The sequence below is a fragment of the Notolabrus celidotus genome, chromosome 22 (assembly GCF_009762535.1).
Source record: "Notolabrus celidotus isolate fNotCel1 chromosome 22, fNotCel1.pri, whole genome shotgun sequence".
In the NCBI taxonomy this organism is placed as follows: domain Eukaryota; kingdom Metazoa; phylum Chordata; class Actinopteri; order Labriformes; family Labridae; genus Notolabrus; species Notolabrus celidotus.
The window spans coordinates 8,255,237-8,280,732 of record NC_048293.1 but is presented as its reverse complement, the minus strand read 5'-3'; the positions used below and the strand labels follow the sequence as shown (position 1 = coordinate 8,280,732).

Sequence of the window (25,496 nt, the reverse complement as noted above, 5' to 3'; positions counted from 1 at the left end):
GGTGGAAGGAATTTAATGGATTTTTAATTTGAAATTAGATGCAACAGATTTACTTCTATATGGAAGCAATCTTCCATACATTAAAGACTGTATTTTCAAGATGGGACTGTAACACCGCAAAGTAAAATTCTAGGATGCATATTGGTGGGGCGAAGTTGTTCAACCTCTGAACCAGCATCAGAAGTAGTAAGACAGGTATAACAGAGGCAAAACATGTAACCGTAAACATCTATGCTAGCAGAGAGAGAGAGAGAGAGAGAGAGAGAGAGAGAGAGAGAGAGAGAGAGAGAGAGAGGCGTAGTGACAGCAAAGATTTGTTACAGCAGAATCTTAATGTAAGAAGGGTTACAGTCACGGTCACGGCTTTCAACCCTCTCAAGTACAATGTTATTACAACCCTGGGCTTCATTCATTTTGGCAGGTCATACTGTTTGCTGTGACAGGCCTATGGCTTTAATTTTCTGATATTACTTATTGCGAAGAATATGAAAAGCTAACTCCCTCTGATAACCTCTGCAATACCACCAAAAATATTAAAAATATCATGTATGTATGAATGAAAAGTATGCCAAATAACTGTACGCCAATGCAGTTACTCATATAGCAATTATCACCATTTACATTTCTCATGTCATGTTTATTAAGTTTTAAAAGGCACTCACTACATTTAATGTGATCTGTTCATAAAACAAACTGTACATAACAAATACTAGCTCAACTTATCACAGGAAGTGGTCAAAGTCTTGGAAAAGTTCATACGATTCATATTAGGTACAACCAGTGTCTGTGTGTGGTTCAGCATAAAAATGCATGCAATGCATGCTTGTGATACATTTATTAACTGTTTAAGTAGATGTTATGATGTAGCGCCATCAGAGACTGTTTCTGTATTGAAACAAGACTTAAAACAAACATTTCATTGAGTGCAACTCTGAATACAACTTGTTTCAGTGCGAATGACAAGTGTTAAAACTAGAAAAGAAGTTAAAAAAGGAAACATGACATAATATCACGTTAATGTAGTTCATAGTTTACAGTTCAATTGAAAATTCAACTTAAGTGCTTGGCTTATACAAAAAGAAGTAAACGTAGATGCAAACATGCTTGGTGAGTACAAAATTAACAGCATCACATTCAGTAGTTAAAAAACAATTTGAGCTATCACATTATATTTGTGATAAAGTGAATGACATATTAAAAAATGTTTACAAAGATTTAGCTGACAATCTCATGGTCAGTGGTAACTAAATGTGTGTCTGTCAAGTTAATTCCAGCTTTCATCCCAAAAAAAAAAAATAATTGGGGTAATCGTTTCAGGAATCCATGGATTTTGGTCTACAACTCAAAAAGAAACACTAATAGTGATGTAAATCAAGCTTTTACATAGATTTTATGTTCATTGCTATGGTTGTGGTTTTAATAACGATGCACAATCAAGGTGAGTAGTTTGTTTACGAACTCTAGCTGTAGTGTGTATTATATTTATACCCTAAGGCTACATTTTCAAAATCATACACCGTGTCGGGTTAATTGTACATGCCTGCTTGGTAAATGCTTGCACTGCTATTGATCCAGCAGGAACTCAACTTCCACCCTCCATTCATTAAAAGCCCCTTTGTACCAGACCACTGAGCTAAAAATAGCCTCCATAGTATGAGATGACAAAGTGGAGATCGATAATGTTTCTTAAGATGGATGACATGGAGTTAGCTCTCTGAATGTCCTGCCCACATCGTTAAAATATACGATTCAATATTACAGGCAGCTGTTGCCCACGTGTCTAAAAGGAATCATCAGCGTCAAAGACAGCGAAGCTGGAAGGACAGCTCCTGTAGAAACTAAAGTTCTTAAGAAGCCCATTCACCATATTCACGGGGCAACCATTGTCCTCTGACAAATGGCTCAGGGTGGAAGCTCCAATTTTGGTACAAATGTTGTTGGCAGGAAAGACATTTGGTATTAAAAAGCTATGGAGACATATTATAAAGTTAAACAACATATTTTTGCCATCATTAAACAAAACCTGATGCTGACATTTAGCCACTTCCTGGCTAACACTTTATAATCTAGGAATGTAGGCATTTACTATTGTGTTTTGTAACCAGTGCTGTAAATATTGCATTACTTAGTGACAAATGACTACAACTACACTACTATTTGCAGTAACTAATAGTGTATCTAGTTATTTGTTGAATTCAGTAATGCTGTTACGTCAAATAGCCAAAGACAACTTAAAATGAATCAACCAAAAAAAAGCAAAAAGGGCGCATGCCTAAACACACAAAGGCTGATGATCAATGATCTGGCCGGAGCTTTCTCTCTTGGAAAAAAACAGCATTAATTTTCCATCTAAGAGGTAAAGGAGAATAATATAGTGTTGAGTAGTAGTCTACATATGTGCATGGGCAAACTTTGTCCACCGATAAGACTAGTATTCTAATCTCATGAGGCTAACCTAACCAAACAACGTGCTTTAGCTGAACTGGCTGTTGGAGAAACCAGGGCTGCAGACACCAGTGACCCAGGAGCAGCTAACTTTAGCTCAGCAGACCAAGGAGGAGTCACTCCATCTAAACAACCAAGGTTTGATTTTAAATCATCGCCAGCTTCACAATCTTTTGGCTAAAAAGGACTAAACAGACTGACTTATTACAAGGTATCTTGTTAGACATGTTCTATGTATCAACTGCTGAGTCTGCTGCTTTCAGAGAACTAATTAGCAAAATACTGGTGAGACGGGAGGCAGGGTACAAGAGCATTGAAGCAATAATAATTAACGCTAAAGTTATTTCCCAAATACATAATTCATTTTAGAATGAAGTAACTGCAGTGAAAGTTACTTTTTTAAGGTAACAAGTAATTATTTTGACTCATTATTAGTTTTCAGAAACTTGTTCAACACTGTGACAAAGTAGTAAGACACATTATAGCCACCAAGGTAATGCTAATGTTAGCTTGAAAGTGGATGAATTCTAATGCTAGCTGTTTTCTGACTAGATTATTGGTTATCAAATATGATTTTTTAAAAACATAATATGAACATAATCATCTCTGATTTTATTGTACTCTGTCTTTAAAGTTGCTGATCAATGAAGTGGCAGATACCTTAGATTTATATGACCTACAACCTTTGCCAGCATTGAGCTTTCCACCCAGAGCATGATCTAAGAGGGAAATGGATGCTGTATAAATACAGTCAATTGAACAGTAGCATCTGATATGAGGTATTTTCACTACAACCTCCTCTGTCTCTTCAGTTCATTCTTTTTTGGCAGGACATTTTCTTCCCATGGCTATGGCACAATGACTTAATTTCCTGAGAGCAGTTCCAATCCTCACATGGGAAACAGAAAGGCACATTTCTTGACATGTCAAGGGACCATGCACTCATGCTCTGCATCTCCGTGTCTGTATCTTTCCCTCTGTTTCTCTTTATGTCTCCAAGTGTTCTCCCTTTCAGAACTTAGTCATTCTCTCCATCTTTGGCCTGTTCGGAAGTAAAGCCATTTAGTTTGGTGCGGTCCTTTGCATACTGAGACAGATTTGTTAGACTAATGTTTCCCTCTTTTCGTTCCTCGATTTCCTCATCTGGCTCCCCATTGTCTTCTTCTTCTGTCCTCTCCTCACCAAGCATGGCACTGCCGTTATTTATGCACACACTCGCTCGTCGCATATCGTCAGTGATGTTCCTCCGCAGCTCACGGCTTTTGTTGCGTCTAGCAAGCTTGGTGAGGGATCCAAAGCGCAGGTGGAAGAGATTCTCCTCCGAAGAAGATGCAGTCTGTGGTTGTTGCTCAATCCCCTGATGGTCGTATGGCTCACAGGCCCCCTTCAGTCTCAGGTTGTTAAGCTTGGTGTCAATGCTCTCCTGGGAAGAAGTCTTGAAACGGCCAGCATCCAGGCTGGCAAACAAAGCCCGCTTCTCTGGAGACAGCATGTCCAAGGAGTGCGCTCGCTGCTCCAAGCCGAGCTGACGGCGCTCCATGCTGCGGATGGTGGCGGCTCGTTGGAGCTTGTCATGGATCTCAACACTCAGGCGTCGTCGTGTTTCACGGAACTCTGCTCGCACATTTGCCTTCCATTCAGCTGCATGAGCTTTAATCTCCCCAACCTGAGATAGCAAGACAAGATTTAAGAGCAAATTTAGAAAGAAAATGGTGAACATTCTGTATCAGCACGATGTTAAAAGTACAGTGGGTAGGAACGGGACTATTGAGCAATATCTAGTGACTGATTTTAAAACATAGTGCCCCCTTGCTCCTATTTTAAACTTTGTGTTTTTAAAAGTCCTGAAAACCAACTTTTCCGTCAGGTCCTGAGAATTATTGAAGCAATCCTAAAAGGTAACAAATTCTTCTGCAACCGTTGAAACAATATTGGCTATTCTACATTAAAGATTTATGTTCCTCCTGCTCGTATAAAGTAGACAGAAGAGCCATATTGGAGGTGTGTAATGCAACAGTCTTCTGTGTACATGTTTAGGATTTAATTACATTTGAATGAAAATGTAAGGTTTTTTCCTTGTGTAGCAGAAATGTGTATTAAATTGGATATACATTTAAAGACACAGTCTTGATGTAAGATACATTTCTTCTTTTATTGTGGCTTTTTTTAGTCATGATTATTTAACAGTCATGACATGTTAGAAAATTGTTAATCCATTTTTTTCATTCCACAGAGTAAATCTTCTTCCCTCTGCCCAAACTTGGTGAAGGAACCTTTTGAAAGCAATCAATAGACGAATTCAGCACAAGAAGCAGCAACCTTTTAATTCCCACCTCTCTAATGTAATTCTGAGCAGAGTAATTGAATGATCCCCACCTCCTCTTTGGTCTTTTTGGACAGGACTCGAAGCCAGTCTCCAATCATGCTCAGGACTGCAGCAAAGTAGGCCAAACCCACCAAGATCCAAAACCACACCAGAGGCTTGTACCACTTCATATACTCAATCCTACGGTTTCCACCTGAAATGGAATTAAGAGGTTACAGTTTGAAGAATAAGTTCAAAATTCACACAATAAAGTAATCTGAATCATGCTTGAGTGACCATAGCTCTACCTGCCACATAGTCTCCTATTCCCACTGTGGTAAGTGTGATCACAACAAAGTAGATGGACTCCAGTGTGGTCCAGCCCTCAATGTGTTTGAAGATGATGGCAGGAATGGTGACAAAAACAATGCATCCAGCCAGGATGAACAGGATGGTGGATGTCACTCTGATCTTAGTCTGGCTGATCTGTCTGTGTTTTTGCTGAGAAACCCAAAAAGGAGATGCTATTAGAGCTCAGACAATCTACTTGTCAGAGGCATTTGAGTGGCAATTGTTACATGAGAAAATAACAAAATGCTTAAACCAGAAAAGTACATCAACACATAATCACTTGCAAACTCTTGCAGCTCACCCTGAATATCTTCTCAACTTTCAAGATGCTTTTCACAAAGATGGTTCCCAGCTGGTCTCCAATGCCCGCCAACAAGAAGCCAAAGAGAGGGATGCCAAATATGGCATAAAGGATGCAAAAGATTTTCCCGCCTACCGTGCTTGGAGCTATGTTTCCATAACCTGTCAAAACAAGGGCACCATGAGGAAGAAGGCGGCATTGAGGGTAAATGAGCAAAATGCCATTAAGGACAGAAACTAGGAAAACAATAAAAGGCAGAAATAGTGAGGAAGAGGCAAAGGAGTATTTAGAGAAACATGGAAGGGAGAAACTACAACTTTTTTACGCAACATAATCAATAGGATCCTTATGTACTGCTTGTTGGTTCAATAACATGGGTCTTTGGTAAGAGAGCCAATAATTAGGTTCCCCGTAGAGAAAATTGCATCAATTATGGCTCTGAAGTGACAGAGATACAATGGAGACAACAGGGAAACAAAACAAAACATACTTAGACCAATTCATTCAATTTCGCTTTGTGACTCAAGCATGGCGTACACCCTGTTTGTATCTAACGTCCACTTTCCTTTTGCAGAACTTTTACTGGGTTATTTCGCTATCACATCAAGGCTAGTTTAATCCTTATTATTTTACACAGGCTTCTATCAACATTCATTTGAGGATTCTGGAGAATAAATGCATTTTGAACTGTACATAATTTAAAGCTGAACTGCTGAAGGTCTTGTTTTTATAATGATAATAATACATATTATTTATAGGCGCCTTTCAAAACACTGAAGGTCACCTTACAAGGCAGAGTTTTTGTACACTCATTTTTTATATCTGGGCAGTAAACTCAATGAAGCCACGTAAAGCTCTACTGCATATCAGCAAATGTCACAGTCATTTAAGTTTCTAGACAACAGCATAACAGCAGGTCAGGGGCATTGTGCTTTATTGCTTATTAAAAGATGCTTCTAATTCAGAGAAGAGTATCAGCAAGTAGGGGAACCTTGATACAGAGTTGAACTAATTGGTCTTAAGTCAGTGGGGTCTGTTTGTCCATCCTGAATGGTAGTGAGTTTCTAGTGGTTTTTTTAAGCTGGACAAGGACAAAAGCTCATCTAATGAACTTCTATGACTTCGGTCTTGCAATTACAAAATCATGCAGCTGTTTGCTGAAAAATTCTTCAACAACTTTCCTATAAGGATTTAGACATTTATAAAGTGGCAACTACATAACTAGTGTTTACAGGTTGAGTAGGTTTTCATGAAACATTTAGACTGTCCAATACTGCACAGAGAAGCAAGCATGAAACAGATTATTACATGACACGTGATGTATAACCTACGTCATATTCACTTTTGTGTAAAAAATGTAATTTAAGCTTCTTTTAGGAGTTTCTTTTCATACAAATGTCATAAAATCAAATAATGACTGAAGGAAAATGTGCTGTTACACAATAACCACATTTGTGACTGTATTGACTGTCAAAAATAGCATATTAAATTTTTGTTAGGGTATTAAAGAGATGATTATTTAGTACTTTACCAATGGTTGTAATGACAGTTCCCGCGAAGAAGAAGGCACTGCCGAGGTCCCAGTAGCTGGAGTTGTAGGATGTGACTCCTACAGGACTCACTCCTGCACTCACTGCATCTATGGCATGCTGAGACAGGAAACATGTATCAGTTATTATGGTCACATTTTCTATTGACAAATAAGAAAAAAATCACATATAATAGAAAAACGCACAGTAAACAGCCAGACATTTGTTTCATTATTTCCTTGGATTCTCATAAAGAGAAAAAGTTAAGGTCAAGCTTGCATGCTAAAAAGCAGGGGTCTTCTTTTATTTCACGATAATGCTTTGAAAAGAGTAATCATATAAACCCCCCTCCTGCCAATGCTTATGTGCTGACTGTTATGTGTGTTCGTGTGTGACCCATTCCCCTGATTGCGTAACATTCGTGAGGTAACTGCGGATGGAGAGCATGCAGTTATCTCCAGATCAACCTGGAAGGTCACTTTGCCTGATAAAAGAGAATAAGGGGAGCAAGGAGAGAGCGCAGGGAAGATCCTGTAAATGGGGGAGGGAAAGGTTTGTGAGATTGAGACAATTCATTCAATCTTACAGTCATGCCATGGTGGAACACAGAAGGCTGAGATAAGTAGATGAAATTCATTCAATCAGTTCACTGTTCATTTTTCATGATACTGAAATCCAATCCTGCTGTTATTTTACAAAGGCTGTTTCCTTAATGTATGATGTAGTCCATCAAACTGAATTAAAAGCACCCGTGAAGAACTTTCTGTTTGTGTTGATTTTGGTGCCTCCTATGAAAAGCTGTCTCTGTTGAAGTTGTCCTGTACATGAAGGAGTATTTTTTTTAACATTAAGTTGTATAATGCTTTCTTTTACCGGTAAAATCTATCACTCACTGTTAAAAAAACATATATCCAAAAGCAGTTTTTTTTAAAGCATGGTATAAATTGTCTTATTTGACACCTATCAAGTAGCAGCAGTTGCAGGCATTAAAATCACAACGCATAAATAATCAATCTTGTTGCTGATGGTTTGGTTTGCTTTTGCAGGTCATGTAGGGGCATCATTAATAATTTCACTCAGTTCCATAACCAGTAAAATCTCCTTACAGGTGCTTTAATAGCAAATCATATCACAAACTGTGAATCTTTGCCATGAAAAATGAATATTCTGCAAAATACTGAAACTCACTTTGTCTGGTATCCACCCAGCAGCATTGGTTACATGTATTAAACATCACTACATAAAAATGACCCATCTTGTTGCTGTTAGTCTTGTTTGCTCAACCAGTTAAAAAACTCTGACTGTTTTAACCAGACAAATTAGCAATGTATTGAGCAAGAATTTCCCATCTCTATAAATTATACAACCCTCACATTTTGATTAAACACTCTCACGTGAGACCCCAATACCCCTGTGCATGGTATTCTGTATTTGTTTAGGAAAATAATTCCTATAATCCCCTCATGCCCCATAAGTACAACACATGGAAACACTCATATGGTAACATACTGTATAGCATGAGATCTGCTCAAATTGTTCACTGTCTCCTTTCTTAGCAAATTTGCATGCTTTTACTGTTCAAATTGACTAAATCTACAGCTGAGAAACCTCTCATCTTTCTTTTCTTTAGCGTCAGCCTTTTCTACAGTCCCCCAGCTCATCTAGTGTTAGAGAAATCATTAAGAAGTCACAATAGCCTGCATTTACTGCATCATTATTCTCATTGATCTCCTTCTGTGCTCCATTATGAAGCCATGAGAATCTAATCTGCCTGTGTTGTTTCTAAACTCCCTGTTTTATTGGCAGAAAAGCTTTTATTTTGCCCCTGGTTTCCAATAAACACGGGTCCTGCAGGCATTAAAGTCAATTTTGGGGCTGCCTTTGGGTCAGAAATAGCCTGGCAAGATGTAACACACAGCTTATTCATTCAGAGCAACCCCCAATCTATTCATGCAAGCTGTTAGCGAGATGCAAGTCCATATTATAAAATATGAATCAACTCTCGTGACATATATTTTAAAGCAGACAGAGTGGAGGACCACTTTCACATCGCTGCACATGCCTACTCATAATCCTGCATGTGATTACCTCAGCTCCATCAGCGCATGAGACTGCTTTTGGGTCCAAAATTAACTAGATTTTTAACAGACATAGCAACTTTAAATGGCCAAAAATCAAAGCATTAATAATACAATAAATTCCACAATAAGCTAATTATGGAGCCAAGGGAGGACTATAAATAGCCTCACATTGAATCTGAATACTTTATAAGAAGTTCTATTTTTGTCCCGCCTTTTTCACAGCCAAGTTCATGCTGCATTATAGATTTTGAAAATCCTCCCCATGCACATGCACTTTTCAGGCACGAGGATGGTGACTTGGATTTCTGTTGCAGTTGGTTATTTAGGACAACAATATGTGTTTTGTTTCTTCCTCATATTGAGATCACAAATGATTCAGCACACAGACACTGATTTTTAAAAATGTGCATTTTTCTTCAAAGCTGTGGCTTCATTAGCGAGCAAGCAAAGTCATAAGCGTTTTATCTTCTCAGTGTGTCTTTCGGCCCCACAGCAGGTGACAGCAATGATCCAGCCAGTCTGGTGGTGCTTCAGTCTCTACTTCAACCCACCACACTGTGAGCTGGTGCCAACAATCTCCTCCACTATTTCTCTCCAGCCGTCACAGTTACCTATAGCTCTGCTCTGACCAGCCTGAAGCATCCAAGCTGCACAAATGACTGCCTGTGGGTCCATCACAGGTACAGCTGTTTTTTTTCACACTGGCTTTGTTTGGGTTTGTTTGTTTGTTTTTTATGATGAAGCAGTCATATCAGGACCAATAAAGGGACACACTCTAGTCTCTTACTGAAATGAGGGTAGAATTACCACAGAAATTAATACTTTATTGCATATAACCATAATCATAATGCATTCAGAGCTTTAAGTAAGATAAGATAAGATACTCCTTTATTCGTCCCACAATGGAGAAATTCATGGAGTTACAGCAGCAAACAAGAAGGTGTACAGTACAAGAATATATATAGAAAAGCTGTATAAAGTAGTATATATATAGTAGAAGTATAAAGCACAGTTGAATTGTCAAATAGTAGACCTGATCATAATGGAGCAGAATAAGTCCCATCAGTGCCAAAATAATTTTACATTACATTAGTGGCCGTTTATTTGCTTGGTCTCCAACAGTAATGCCATAAATTCTAAAAGCTGAACATTGAAGCATTTTTGCCTTAATTGGATAGGACAGCTGAAGAGAGACAGGAAGTGTGGGGGAAGACATGCAGCAAATGGCAGAGGCCGGGAGTAAAACCCACGACTGCTGCGACAAGGACTATTGTGAGGGGCACTCACTTTGGCTACTTTTTGAATTTGGTGGGGGGAATCACCCCAGAGAAGAATCAAGTGTGTATGTGTGTGTTTGTGTGTGTGTGTGTGTGTGTGTGTGTGTGTGTGTGTGTGTGTGTGTGTGTGTGTGTGTGTGTGTGTGTGTGTGTGTGTGTGTGTGTGTGGCTGATTGGTCTTGATTGAGACCAGGTGTGAGTACTTCATATACCTGTAAGTGTCAGTGCTCTGTGCTGACTCATTGTCTCACCTTCAGAGAAAGTGAGAGGTTCTCTCTGTGTGTCTTTATAAACTGCGGAAGATATTTTTCTTCGGGTTTGAAAGCAATTTCGAGATTCTACTATCTTTAGTATCGTAGTTAATTTTCGCTGGGCCTATTCTTCACCCATGCATTTTCTGATCACCCTCAAAGCCCCTTGGGCTGTCTTTGTGTCTCCTAAAGGAGTGTTCCCAGGGTCTCCCTGAGTCTTGTCTTTCCCCCTTTCCCATTTCATTGCTTGCAATATTACTGGTTATTCCTTTGGGATAACTTTCAGAACCCCTCTCCGAGTCCACAATTGTGTCCCACTCCCCTGCATCCTGACAACTATGATCTCTGTATATGAGGTGCACTTAAACTGCTAGGCCAATGGCCCTCCAAAAATATTTCATTTATTTAATTAAAAGTTTACATTAGTGGCCACAGCTAGCAATGGTGTTACACCTGTGTCTCCAATATTGCCCCACTTTAGGTTTGTTTATCAGTAAAAAAAATAAAATAAATAGGAGGCCACTCAGTGAATAAAACAGTATTGTGATAAGTTGTTATTAAGTGAAAGCTAGTTTGGAATACCATATAGTTTTAGGTGATAACTTTGTCACTGTGTTGTGACAAATAACTGTAGTTAAGACTTAAGAACAATGGGTATTTCCCCACTTTTGTACAACATATATCAGTTAGTGCAAAGGTTAGTTAAAATGTTATTCCTATCAGAATACATTTATTATACAGTACTTTAAATTCATAATGAAGTACAGTGAATACAAGTTACATTCTATTGCATGTAGAGCTTATTTTAGGACTTTTGTTCATCCCTCTCCACACACTGTATGCACCTGGAGGAATGAAACTTTGATGGATGATCTTTATATTAGTTCTCACAAATAATCATTTAATTTAATGAAATCAACTGAACAATATGTCATGATGTAAATATATATAAATATGATGTTAATCATGCTATAAAATATTATCATGGTGTATGTTGTGTACTGATGTACTTTAACTGCAGACAGCTCAGTGTTTATGAAAGTTGATTTGCTGTGTAATGACTCATAAATAAACCAGACTTGACTGGTATCAATACCGGTGCAGCTTCACATAGCGCCATGGTGTGAGTCATCCCCATGGCGCAGGAAGAAGCCAATTAGGTCTGCTATCTCTGTGGGCGCACAGTAGGTAGGTGGACGTCACAGACCCACAATCTGACACGAGGAGGTCAACAAAGGTACACAGACACACACATTAGCACTTTATGTCAACACATGCTGTTTAGAAAAGCTTCATTAGTGGTTAATCTCTCGTACATCTTCTTCCATCACACGCACGCAGGTACACACACACACACACACACACACACATACAGGATGTACATATATGCATGCACACGCTTTCCAAGGTTGTCATTTTTCCATCAACTCCTCTGCCAAACAGTTTGACAACAGTGAGTCACCACTGCTGTGTCACGACAGAGGATCTTTGTCTAACTGACAGCTTGACACAGCATGAACAGACCTATAACGAAATCTGTTAAAAGGCCAGACAGACCCTTTTATGAAGAAGCATGTCCTGGAGGCCCTTTCTTATGACAGCAGTGAAGACGTGTGATGCCTTGGTGTGAGCTTCACACATGCCATGATATTTTTGTATTTAATTTTATTGACTTGAAGCAATCAATCTAGACTTATAAGGAAGTTTATAAGGAATACATTACAGAGTGAAGTAATATTATTTTCTTGCTTGTTTTTCAACAATGGATTGCTTTTGCGACTATTGGAGTTGCCCTCTGGACTTTATTTAAGCAAAAAGGCTAACTTCTCATATACACTGTATGGTTTTAACAAAAGTCTGAGCCCAAATCTAAATAAATAATTAATAAATAGATAGAATCGAGAATAGAATCTTGCCCACAAACCCACGATAATATATATTTTCTATCTTGTGAAGCAAATCAGGAACATTTATGTTAATTAAGTCAAGCAGAGCTGGTTGGTGGATTTTTTAACTTCTGCAGGAGTAAGGCTAGCTGTTTTTATGTGTTCAGAGGTTAAATGCTAATTAGCTGCTTGAGGTCAATTCATGTCTTACCGTGTAGACATGAGTGGTGTAGCCCTTTTCATGTATCTCTACAGAAAAGCAAACATCTCAATAACTTAATATTTTATGCGTTACTTATTGGAATGAGTTTTAGGAAATTACACATGGGCAATTTGGCTCTAGCTTTCAGTTCCCGGTGAGAGGGACTGTCTATGAGATGGTCTGTCATTCAGCAGCTGCTACAAGGGCTGCACCAAAAGGTCTTTGACTGTGCAATGAATAATTGATTCAGCCCAGACCCCAAGCACACCATACTAAAGGTTTTTATTTCCACACTTCTCAGGGGGAAAAAAACGTCATTGATTTTTTTTTACAAACTCATGATAGTGCATCTGTGGCTCAAAGGTTGAGTACCACAAGGGAAGAAAAGAAAGCATGCTTCTCTGAGAACAAATAACAGGATGGAGGTGGGTGTGGAGAAGGAGGGAGAGACAACTGGGCAGTCAAATATCCACCAGACCTGCTAACACCAAATGTAGCCATTCTAGTGGAAAGTGGAGCACACCAAATGCCATGTGGTTGGGTCTCTCTTTGGGGTTATTTCAAGCTTAAGAGATTCAGAGAAATACACAGCAGCTGTAACCTGAACCGTGTACTTACTACTCTCAAACAACATGAGAAAAACATGGAAAATATTGATTAAAGGCTAGTTTTGTTCCCATACATCCATTTTGTATGCTTAACAGCTAATTCCAAATCCTAAGTTTAAAAAAGAAATCCTCCATGTCGTCTCATACAAAAAAAAACTAAAGTTACTTTTTCCATTACACATTTAATCAAGTAACTTGTTTGATAAAATATATTCTACATGTATAACTTCCCTTCCAGTCAAAATCATAGAACTGTCTTGGCTCTCTTTCCTCTGTGAACATCTTGTGCAGCGGACTGTTTGACTGATGTTAGTCCTGCTTTTTTCAATCCTTGCACTCCCTCACAAATCAAACTTAACAGTCAGCCAACTACACGCCAACATGTCTCAAATCATTTTTCAATCCCACTCTCCGTTGTGCATGTCAGCTTGATGAAGTGACCTTAAATCGCTACCTATAATTTTCTGAGTGATATAGGAGAGGGATGTGATAGAAAGCAGCTGACGCTGTAAGAAGACGTTAAATGAAGGAAGGTCGTGATGCGATGAATGATTTTCTGGCTTGCTCTCTGAATCAGTTCACACAGGTATAGGTTTGAGGAAAAAGGCTGTATCAGAATGTGACCATGGAAGAGCATATATCAGTTCAGCCTCAATAAACCTCTGGAATTTAAAGGCTGTCATCATTGCTTTATAAAACATGAACTTAGTCTCAGTGACATCATCAATTGGTTTCTGGAGAGGAATTTAAAAAAAACCATAGGCAGCGGTCCCTGTGTTCGAATGCAGCATGCTTACTACAACTAACTTCCAGTTACTATGTGCACATTTGTCAGCAAAATCAACCATGGTCAAATGTATGCATTCAAACAAGTTTGGAAAAAATCACCCCCTGTGCGTTTTGTGCAAATAAATAGATGAAGTATAAAAAGACCAAGAGCATTTCTTGTAAACATGTTTTCTTCTGCTACGAAATTGGTATTTTAATATAGGTTTTGATGTAACTTCATTGTTTTTGGAGCCAGCCATAAGTGGACACCCAATGATCTGCAGGTTTTTGTACTTCTGTATTGGCTTCAATAGTCAACACCTGAGGTTGCCTTTGTTGTCAAGTCATTTCGTGAACAACAGGCTGATTTATTCTTCGGAATATATATTAGAGACCTGCCACAAAATGATCGAACATCATAAATGCAATATTCTATAGTGTGTCATATAGATTAATCAAAAGAAAATCTTCATAGACCTTCAGGCTCTTCAATTTAACTTTGAATCTATTCAATTCAAGATGAAGCATCTAAAAATGAATCTTTACTCCTCTTGGTGTAAAAAAAAAAAAGCATTGCTGTTGTAGCCAAGAGCTACTTTCCTTTTTTAAAACATGTGGGTGTTGTAAAGCCTCACTCCAGAATTTCCTACTGTACTAATGCATTTATTATTGAGAGCACAAGATGTGCAAATACATCTTTGTCAAGGAAAACATCCGTTGAAACCACCCCAACTGCTTATGTAACAAAAATGTAAGTCTTGTTTACTACTAATACTATTTGTATACAGTAATTTGATTACCTAAAGAATGAAGACACAACAGAATCAATAATGAGTAGACATTTATACGCTCCAGGAAACTGTAGATATAGCATCTGAGCGACTGACCTTGTTTCCCATGAAGACGAATGAGCAGAAAGACTACGGTTGGCCCTTTTCCCCAGGATTATAGTTGTGTGTTATTATGTAACATTAACCTGCATGTGTGAATGTGCTCTGTACAACGTGTTTGCCAACAGATGTCAGGTGTCAGTGAACTATGGGTATCTCAGTGGTGACCCTGAAGGTGTTATTATGCTTCCTGCTCAAGATGCACCTGCCTATCAGCAGCTGTTCGTGGCATTTACCCATCAATATCATCAAGCTGGAGGAAGAGAAGCAGGTGCATCTTCTGATACCACTTTAGTAACTACTTCATTGATTTGTTGCTGAATTAAAACAGTAGGAATTACATTTTCCATTAAGAAGACTTACATTTTCAAAATGGATGCAATGAAAACACTGTAAAACTCAACCTGTTGCCTGTTTTTTTTTACTTGAAAATCAAGCCCAACCACTAGCACATATCTAGGCCCTGGGTTCACAAAAAGTATAATAATAGCAATCTAGAGTATAAACCCAGAGCTGGAGTGTTTTACAGTTGTAGAGTGACATAGACTGAGCAAAAGCTGAAGACCAAATCTAAAAAAATCATACTCAAGAATCTGCCTCTACGGCAGTAACAACTAAACTGCGCTGATGCCATAAATAGCTTTCTACTGAATGCCATTTTCTCCACCACAGAAGAGCACTCACATATGTTTAATCATACTAGAACAATTAATCTATGACCGCAAGTCTTAACAGGGCAAACGTTTCACACTTAAGTCATGTGAGGAACCAAGGTCAAGATTTTTATTCATTGAAAGTTATGTAAGGTTTTTTTGTACGTTGCTAAGCAGCCATACAGTGGGCTTATGTTTTTTTTATTCTTTGCTGGAAAACAGCTGCTTGCTGGCACCTCATATGACACCATGAGAACAATGAGAGTGAAACGAAAAAAATAAAGTTGCAGACAGTTAAATGAGCTGTGAGTTTCTTTAAAGCTCTGAAGGGAGGTGCAGAAAGAGATAACAATGCACTGCAGGCTCAAACAAGCAACCCCTTTTACTTTAAACATGTACCTAAATGCTATTTTATACATTTGCATGCTAAAAATATGGACCTCAACTGCTTAAAGTTAGGGCTAAATTTTATAAATACATTAATCTTATACCAAAGCCCCTTTCACACATGAACTTCTGACATTTCAACATCATTTCATGACCTTTAGACCCAAATATTTTCTAAAATTACTTTCTGTCTCGTGCTATCAAAACTTGGAAGTGCTCTATTGGTTTAGTTGTGGGTTAAGGATCTGGTTCGCACATGCAGAAAGAAGAGAAGGAGGAGTCTTCCGTGAAAGTAATTGTTGTGTGTTAATATCAGTACAACAAGCACAAGGACGTTTCCGCAACATAAAAACAATTATGAAATCAATATACTGGTAACTAAGGTGAGCAGTGAGGAGTGTAAAACAGCGGAACTCAGCTCAGCACAAAAAACTTCATCAGCCAGCCCACTCAATCATGGCGAATGTTTCAGGTTTTACTTGTTGTATTAACATTTCAGCTTACCCCAATTTTACGTGGACGTTTTGTAGTAGATTGACAGGAAAATTATGAATAAAGTCAATTAAAACAGTGTTTTCTGTTTGCTTTCATGCATGCAGCCCACCCAGATAATGCTGGGCAAATGTCAGTGCAGTGCATGAATCATAGGGGCTTTTACTCAACATACATTAAGTTTTATAATACATTTGTCACAAGCTGTTACATAACACCTTTTAATGGGATGTGGCCATTATTCTGAAGGAGTATGCATGTGTCTCTCTTTGATTGCCACGTGAATAAAGGCCCTAGTATGCTGAAGGACAAGCCAGACATGAAAGGGGAAGCATCAGAGCTTTCCAAGACCATGTGACCACCTAATAACACCAGAATTAATTACCCCAAGAACCCCTAATTACCCCTGATAGCAATCACCATCTATAAAACTGCTGCAATAAAGGCATCTGACTTTTATCCTTTTATCTATGAATCAAATTGAATGACACCCAGTGTTATTTGACAGATCATTTTCATTTAGTTTATCCTCTTATCTACCTACAAGCTACTCTGTTGGACATAAATAGATTTAAAAAATGCACAAAAACTATTTGGGGGTAATCTTTGCAGCATGACACATAAAACCAATTTTTTTAAATTGTATTTATTAAAGCACCTTGTTGTGATGTGCATAAAAATCCAAAAACTGAAATCTTTCTTCACTCACCTTGATGAGAACCTCCAGCTCATCAGGGGTAACGCAGGGATGTCTCTCCAGAAACGAGGCCTTCTCTAGAGTGATACTGGTCTTCTGGTTGCTCTCGAATGGCTGCTCCAGTGCCTGGAATGCCAGACCTCCACAGACCAGGTAGAGAACGACCACAACGAACACCGCCAGCACCGTCTTCCACTTCATCACTGAGTGGAGATAGGTGCCGTCACAGCTGGCGTCCATGCTGGCCACCACACTGGCAGAGCGGGAAGAGATAGACAGGCGCGGCAGTGGACAGTGACCATTGGCCTTTGGGTCAACGCTCATTGGGTTCTGCATGGTGGCCACGCTGGCCTGGACCAAACTGGATTTCACCATGCCGGGCTGGGCCTTTTTGGGAGGGACCAAGTTGGTCTGGACCGCCACTAGGAAGGAATGAGAGGAAAGAGGAAACTGATTTATGTTTTGTTTAGCTTTATTTGGACACAAAGACACATTGAGCTGATAAGCTACTTCTGAAAATGACTTAGAATTTTGGACAAATAGCAGGACAGAACCTGCGAATAGGGAAGGCCCGGACTCTGAAACATACTGGAGATGAAAAAAATGTCTAAACTGACTGAAAATGAAAACACTTTTTTTTCAGAGATATTGTGTAGAAGTACAGAAGTGTATTACATTTACAAGAGAAAAAAGAATCTGCTCTGTTTTTTCCAAATTAATGACATCCTAACAGCACCTCAAGTCAACATAAGGAAGTAAACATCCCCCAGTTGTTAAGTTTAAACCAGTTTTTTAAACTCTGGGTTTAAGACATTTGGAGATACTAGTGTCTGTAAGTAACATAGAAGGTATTATTATTAGTTTTTCAAATTTGCGCAGTCACCTTAGGACTTTGCAGTTGTATAAACGTATGGCCTGTTCTGATCTGTTGCACATTGCATCATTTCTAAAGGATCAGCTGAGCAAATATAGCATGCTCCATGGATATAAGATGATGCAACTGAAATGCATTCCAGCTGGCTACGTGGTGACTCAAGAGACAATCAGACCATTTCTGAAAATACTGGTCCCAACGGAGTGCAACTGAGGCATCGGTAATCTTGTTATTTCTGAAAAACAGAACAGATTTTTCTCTTTATTCAATAAATGTTTCTCATAATTCCAAGAAAACTATCTTGTTAATTCGGAAATACAGGACAGACGTTATTTTTCTTATGTGAATATAATACACCAGTATAGATGGCATTTTTTTCTTTTTCATTTTTTTTTGTTTGAAATAACTGCATAAAGAATCCACAGAGTTAAAGTGGTGACAGACACCTGTATTTGTGTTTTTTACCTGATCCACATTAACAACTCTATTGAAATAATAAGAAAAAAAATAATAATTGAAAGAAATAGTTATATTTTTTCCACTTTGCAATGTAGCTTTAATATCAAATACAATACCAGCAAATTGCCATTTGATATCTCTTTCCATTGGTCTGATCACATCTCTTAAATCTGCTTCTTTGCCTGCAGGACCTTGACAGAATATGTAAAATATCAATAAAATGAGCACTGTAGAGTATTGAGACTTCTTGTAGTTGAAATTGCATGGACAACATGCTGAAAGGTGTAAGCACAAGCTCATTACAGCCTTTGAAACCCCTTAGCCTCCTGCATGAAGCATTAGAAGGTGATTTCCTCTTATTACTCTCAGATAATAAAGAGCTCTTCACAAAGCCCACACTCCAAGCTATCAGCAAAGATGCCTCTTATCCAGCCAATAGCTTAGTCAGAGCTGCACAGATATCCTGTCATCCCATCATATTGCTATAGTGGAAATGTGCTTCAGATTCCATGCATTAAAGCCATTAGTTCTGTGTAATGGAGCCTGAAGAGTCCACAGCGCCCACCTCTATCACTAATGTGGAGATTATGACAATTGAATTAACGTGATGAATGAAAAAACCTTGTGGCATCCTAGAATCACAAGCAAAATAAATTGTCTGACGATACAATAGATGTGCGTGCACAGTGAGGCAAAACAAATATAAATCTCTAATAATTAAAGCACACATGTTACAATATCTAACCCGAGCAGTGTTGACGGGTCGGGGAGAAAATTGTGTTACCCTTTCAGAGAAGCAGGATTCAATTTTTCTAATAGACTAAAAGAGAAGGATAAGTGCCACTTTCAGTCATTGGCTTGGGGATGGGTTTTATTATAAATGCAAGTGTACTGATGCGGGTCAACAAAGTGACAAGCAGTATCACTGAGGCAGCCAAATTTAGATCTCTTTGAGCGTGTATAAAGCATCGCATATGCTATTCAGAGCTCCGGCCTTCACCCCTGAAGCCCCCACCTTACTCAGATCGGAGAGCTTGGTGTGCCTCTGAGCCATGTTTGGAGCCTGTTGTCTGCAATGATGCAACTCCTGAAGGTAGGAATAGGAAATAGGTTTGAGGGGCACTCTTTTGTGTAATGGGATAGCATCACTTCTGGAATATGCTAAATAAATTGTACACGTACACAAACACACACGCTCACACAGACCCCACCCTGATGAGTCAAGGGCATCCAGGAAGTGTATCTGTCTCTGATCCAAAAGCTCTGAATCTTGTTAGTTAATCCCCATATCACGAGTGAATCAATAACAGCAAAGTGGTGTCACAAGCTTGGAAAAGGTGCAAAACTGCCACTTTCAATTTATAGCATGAGCTTTTGAGGGTGGTGACTGCGTGGCTATTTTTAGAACAAGAGATGAATTAGAAAATTAAGACTGAGAAGTGAAGCAGCAGAAAGACAATGACCTCACATCAATATCTGACGATGTCATTCTGATGGTTGCAAAAGAACATCTACAAGAAAATGTATTGCAAATTGAGCCAAGTTCCTATCTAGACTTTCAAAGACATTAATTTCTCTTCAGCTCATCATGTTAGTGAGTGAAATTGAATAAATCAGCTCTTTGCAGCCAGGAAGAGGCAGCAGGCCGTCTCTTAAGAAATCTATATTTCCCAAGCTTTAATTCAATGAAACATGCAGGAAGTTACAAAATCACAGGTAAAATATTTTATGGTAGAGTCAAATCTGAGAGGAAAATGAGAAAAAATAAAACTGCAGTGTACATTATACGGTTTGGGGTTAGAATTTCATGTGCAGTGTATGGGGCAAATCTTTCCCTCATGTAGCTGAATGTGCTTCATATTGATTTTGCGAATTAAATAAGGTCTTAGTGGAAAGCATTGCAATGCCTATTATCTCTCTCTCTCTCTCTCTCTCTCTCTCTCTCTCTCTCTCTCTCTCTCTCTCTCTCTTTCTGTTAGCCTTCACTCCTCTATGTGGCATGTCTGGGCTTGTTCAACTTCTATAGGTTCAGAGATGTACATCAATCGTACATCATCGTCTGTACATCATCGTCTAAATTATATGCAGAAAAAATCAATTTAATCATCACTGAACAGACTGTGAAACTATTTTGAGTTAAAGTAAACATGAGGGAAAAAATTGAGTTGGCTCAGGTTGGCTCTTGGTCCAGTTGGTCCCCTGGAGCTAGACAAGTTGTAGGCGCGAAACTCACCAGCTGAGCCTCAATAAAAAAATGTACTTGATTTCACACAGCAAGAACTTCCTATAAAATAAATGAAAAAATAAAAGCTTTACCAAGGGAGAAAAACAAAAGTACAGAAAAGGGGGACCGGGTATGCTTGTAACACAAGGAGAGTTGTAAGCCCAACATAGGAGTCAAATGATCGTTTGTGTTTATCCATTTCCTCCCCAGTAATACATGGGGATTTTTGAGTCTGGAAACAAGTGCATCTCGTTTCTACTGAGAAAAAAAAGATTTTGAGGTAAGAAAGTACTTTTTTTTGGTAAGGAGTATAGTTTGTTTAGAACTTAAAAATAAAAAAGGTTAATAAGATCACATGACTTACGTTAGATTAAATTGAAGTTTCTGAGACAAAGTGTGGTGCACTTTTTCCATTCTGATTTCAGACCGCTATGATGATACAGCTAGCTAAACATTGGCTAACAGTGGGGTCGGGCTGTAACACATCTCTTAAGTGGTTGCAGCCATCCCCTTACATACCATTGATTACGTTCTATTGTTTTAATAACTATTTTACAATGTAAAAGAAAGACTGACAGAGGAAGGCTGGCCAGTGTTTTTTTAAAAGGCATCCAAGAAGGTCACACGGAAGGGTAATATGTTATGATGAAAACTTTATCCAAAAATAAATTATTTCATGCGCATTTTGTTTGATGGTTTCAACATATATTGTATAATAAACAGGTGTGACATCGCCCATTTGTTTCTGAAGCCAGTCAGTGGTTGCCATATAGGAAACCCTCATTCAACCTAACTTTCTGTCAACCTAGCAAGAGGCAAAGAACCAGAGTTGAGGTGGTCTTTTAGCATCCTTGCTAACAACAACAGTGCCCACCTGTCAGTCAAGTCAGCCATGCCCTTAGTTATGCTAACTCTCGTACAGTACAGATGGAGAAATTTGAACTGGTGTGTATGTGACACTCAATGAACCGTCGTTATTAACACGTCCACATTGGCTTCATATTCTAAGACTAGAGGCTACCGCTTGGGTTTGAGCTTTCTGACCTATACAGGCCATCAATCAGTATGGAGAGCCCCAAATACTTTTTGCTTTACTTTTGGGGAGCTGTCATATCGTCCACTTTTGAAACAGTTTGATTTGCTAAAAACCACATACTAACGTACTGCCTACACACACTAACAGTACTGCAAAATGCCAAATAACTAGTCCCCTATTCCGCTAACAACATACTCATGTGCATCTCCTTTGAGTCAAATTACCTCATTAACTAGAGATGGCTAAGCTAGCACACCTGTCCGCATATCTCTTGAATTCAACATAAATATAAAAATGTGAATTACTTATAGCTACATAGTTATTTGAATATGTTATTCATTGTGGATGTAAACCATCAAGAAAGTTTGTTCTTGACTAATTTATAGGCCTACACATGTGCGCATACACACCTATACAGTATATGCAGACACTGGGTCAAAGAGAAAGTGGATTTCTGTTATAGTCATAAAGAGAGAGTTCTGAATTTGTCCATTTATTTTGATTAAACTCTTCCAAAGCATATCACATGGTTTAGTCTTTGTTTCTGCTTCATTTGTCTAATTGTGACTATTTATCTCAGCATATATAATCTACCTGGCAGTGCTAGATTATAACAAACCATGTATTTGACAAAGTGTCAATATTCTTAAGGAGGTTTGAATTGGTTCAATTTGTTGTAAACAAATGTGGATACTTTGTATAAAAAATCTCCCTGCATCTCAAAACAAAGAAGGATGTTAACACAAGTTCATTACTCAAAACAAAAGGCGCATCCTGACACTATTCCTAAGATTGAGAATTATGGCTTCAATCAGAATATTCCAGCAACATAATTTTTTTAGACAATAATATACATTTATTTTGAAGCTTTTCCGGTTTCACGTCTATTATTTCCGCAAGCTTGAAGTGGAAGGTCCGCTCCGCTCCCAGCAGTGCTCCCCCCACAGCTGAGCACACGGAGGATGAATGGCTAGAGAATAGGCTACTGAAATCCTCCCGGCTGCTTTGTCTTGTATTAATGGTCCTCTTTTTTAAATGAGATGTATACATATGAAAAAACATTAGACCTCGATAAATGAACAAAATGAATGGGAACTGTAAAGCATATGCTTAAGGTATTGCAAAATACAGACTAGTCTGGTGTAATGTAGCCTATTCTTTCTCAGGTATCCTGGAGATGGGCTACCACTGAAATTAGGAGTCCTATGAAATGACAAAACCAATCTAAAGTTACCGAACCATGTGAAAACAGTATTTACTGACCTTGTTCAGGGTCCCAGTTAACTTGTTTCCTCGGGTTTTCTATTGGAAATTTCATTTCTGTATTTGTTTTCAATCAACCCCTACTGGAATTTGTCTCTGCGATAATTAGAACCGATCAGACAAAACAGCCAGATGACGCGTAATTCTTCTCCGGCATCCTCGGCTCATCATCTTTTCGTGGATGAGAGTGAAAGTGGAACGGAGGAATAAACGCATCTCAAAACCGCATTGTCTGCCTCAGCTGTCCCCCCTCCTCTTTTTTCTCCACCTCGTTTGGACGCGTGGGGCTCGCCTGGCGGACTGAGACACTTCAGAGACATTTCACTGAAGCTGTCGTATCTAGCCACATCCCATGTCACACACACACACTCGTATATCAGTGGTCCTGTCCACAAAGACAGCAGGTAGTGTTTCCACGAGACCAACTTTACCCACGCGCGAGACCGGCAGCTAGAACAACGGATGCCACCCTTCTCATTCTACAAAGCGCTATTAATGAGGTTGAGGGAAAAAATCTTGAAATGCATTGCATTTGTTTTAAACGATTTTCTTAATTCATAATTTAATTATTATCTTGCTACTCACTGTTCTCTCTTCTGGTTCTTCCCCAAAACAGGATTATCCTCTCATCGTTTGGCAACCGGCGACTGAGCACATGGAACTGGGCGGCAAGTCAGAGACGTTCGCCAAATCAGCAGCAGACTTATACCATTACATCATTCGCATCTATGGGAAACAGTGCATTATTTATGAACCGACAGACATGTCCAAACCTCTATTTTGGTAGACCTACTAAACAGTAAACCTACTATTGAGAGTCAGGCTGATCAATTTAAGGTAGCCATTGACAGCAAGGCGCAATTGTTTCAGGAAATCTAAGGTGCACTGTACAAAATATGTGACTGCAAGTTCACGAAATATAAGGACCACTAGTTGAATAATTTTTCCGCTTTCAAGCATAAATGTGTGGAAAATAAGGCTGTTTGGCTCCAACACAGCAGTGGTTCTCCTTGTTAGTAACATCATGTACTTATGACTAACTGAGGGGCGGGTTATTTTGAGTGAGACACATACTGTATATTTTCTTTAACATGGAATTATTATGCAACCGAAGCTTAAGTAAATCAAAGTTGCATCAGCTAAATAAGACGGACAATTTTTGAAATGATACTAACTTGAGATTTTATAACAGCTGTCTTACTGACCATCAGTCAAAAACCTGTCATTGAGTATGGGCTAGCTTATAGTGTCTGGCATTACAGTAATATTCATTCAGTTGGTCAGTTCTTTATGCAATACAAACGTTAAAAACATGATATTTAGATGTTATGCAACATTTTCTTTTTCACAAAAGACATTTGAACTCAAATTATGTTTTAACTTGTGACATACATTAAAGCTTTGCAGTACAAGAATTGATAAAACAACTAAGTTAGTCCTATTAGTGTTTTCTTGTAGTGAAGTGTTTTGCATTTGATTTAATTAGAAAAATAAGTTAACAGGATAAAATTTGAGATTACTTTTCAGACTGCAAAAAAATCTACATGATATGATTTAGAGTGAAGGGGTTTAGGCTCAGTTTGTAATTCTTCCTTCACATCAGTTTTATAAACAATTCCAAAGAGCCCAAGAAATCCATTCAATGTAATAACAGAAAGAGCCCATTAGTGTTTATACAACACCGTTTCAAAAAGCTTGTGAGGACATTGAGAATTTGTCAGATTTGTTCAATTTGAGGGTGTTGCATTGTCTATCAAAAGACAATTTTATGTAAATGTTTATACCACATATTGAAAAAGTTACTGAAATCTTTGGAGAAAAAAACATAGTGACAAATGGATGGGATTGGTATGGCTTAGTCCACTCGGGGGAAAAAGGACCTCCTTTAACTTAATCCACAACACTACTGTGAAGTAATTTACAATTTTCATACAGTAAATGATGTAAGGGGTAAAAAGGTTTATCAAACAATACCAGGAAAATGGTAGAAAACAATATGCTGCTGACAGAATGTTCTCATGATGAATATGTACTTGGGTGACTCAGAATTTACATTTGTTGCACTGTGTTGTACTACACTGATGAGTTTTTTCACACTGCAACTGCAAGAATAGAGCATAACACTGATGCATATCTGTAATCGCCTAACCACTGAAAGAAATGTACCTAGTTCAAACGTAGTCTTTGATTCTTATTTCTCCTTTTTGTGGCATAAACTCTGATTGTGTATGTAATCCAGTGCTAGACAGGGTCCATTGAATGTGTCAAGGATACTTGGATATATTTTACTGTTTTGGGGCCCTGGAGGCCTGTTTTCCAAGGTTCCTGAAGTTAAAGCTGCTGTTTTATCACCTCCTTTTAAATAACACCATTAGTATGACACACTCATATAAAAAGCCAGTGCAATGGGATTTCTGTGTAATCCTGCTTTTAATTGGGAGTCACAGGGGCTCCAATATATCTGTGTTGTATAACAAATTTGGGCAATTTGGGCTGTCTTATCATGCAGTTTATGGG

General features: G+C 38.5%; 1 protein-coding gene and 1 long non-coding RNA gene across 3 annotated transcripts; one reads left to right on the top strand and one right to left on the bottom strand.

The window, feature by feature from the left end:
• kcnk10b (potassium channel, subfamily K, member 10b) lies at positions 1–23,853 on the bottom strand. 2 transcript variants are annotated; one of them, XM_034675838.1, is made up of 7 exons: positions 23,565–23,853; positions 17,136–17,545; positions 6,934–7,051; positions 5,403–5,563; positions 5,059–5,251; positions 4,822–4,964; positions 1–4,111 (listed from the first exon to the last, which is right to left on the bottom strand). In XM_034675838.1, coding segments are annotated over exons 1-7 (1,674 nt in total). In that variant the 5' UTR covers positions 23,566–23,853; the 3' UTR covers positions 1–3,463. The 2 variants fall into 2 exon arrangements, with proteins under 2 accessions (XP_034531729.1, XP_034531730.1); XM_034675839.1 differs by lacking the exon at positions 23,565–23,853 and adding an exon at positions 22,980–23,151.
• On the top strand, positions 20,451–25,159 carry LOC117806775. The gene is made up of 2 exons (XR_004629748.1): positions 20,451–20,960; positions 23,596–25,159. It is a non-coding gene; the product is annotated as an uncharacterized LOC117806775 (long non-coding RNA).
• The last annotated feature ends 337 nt before the right edge of the window (positions 25,160–25,496 follow it).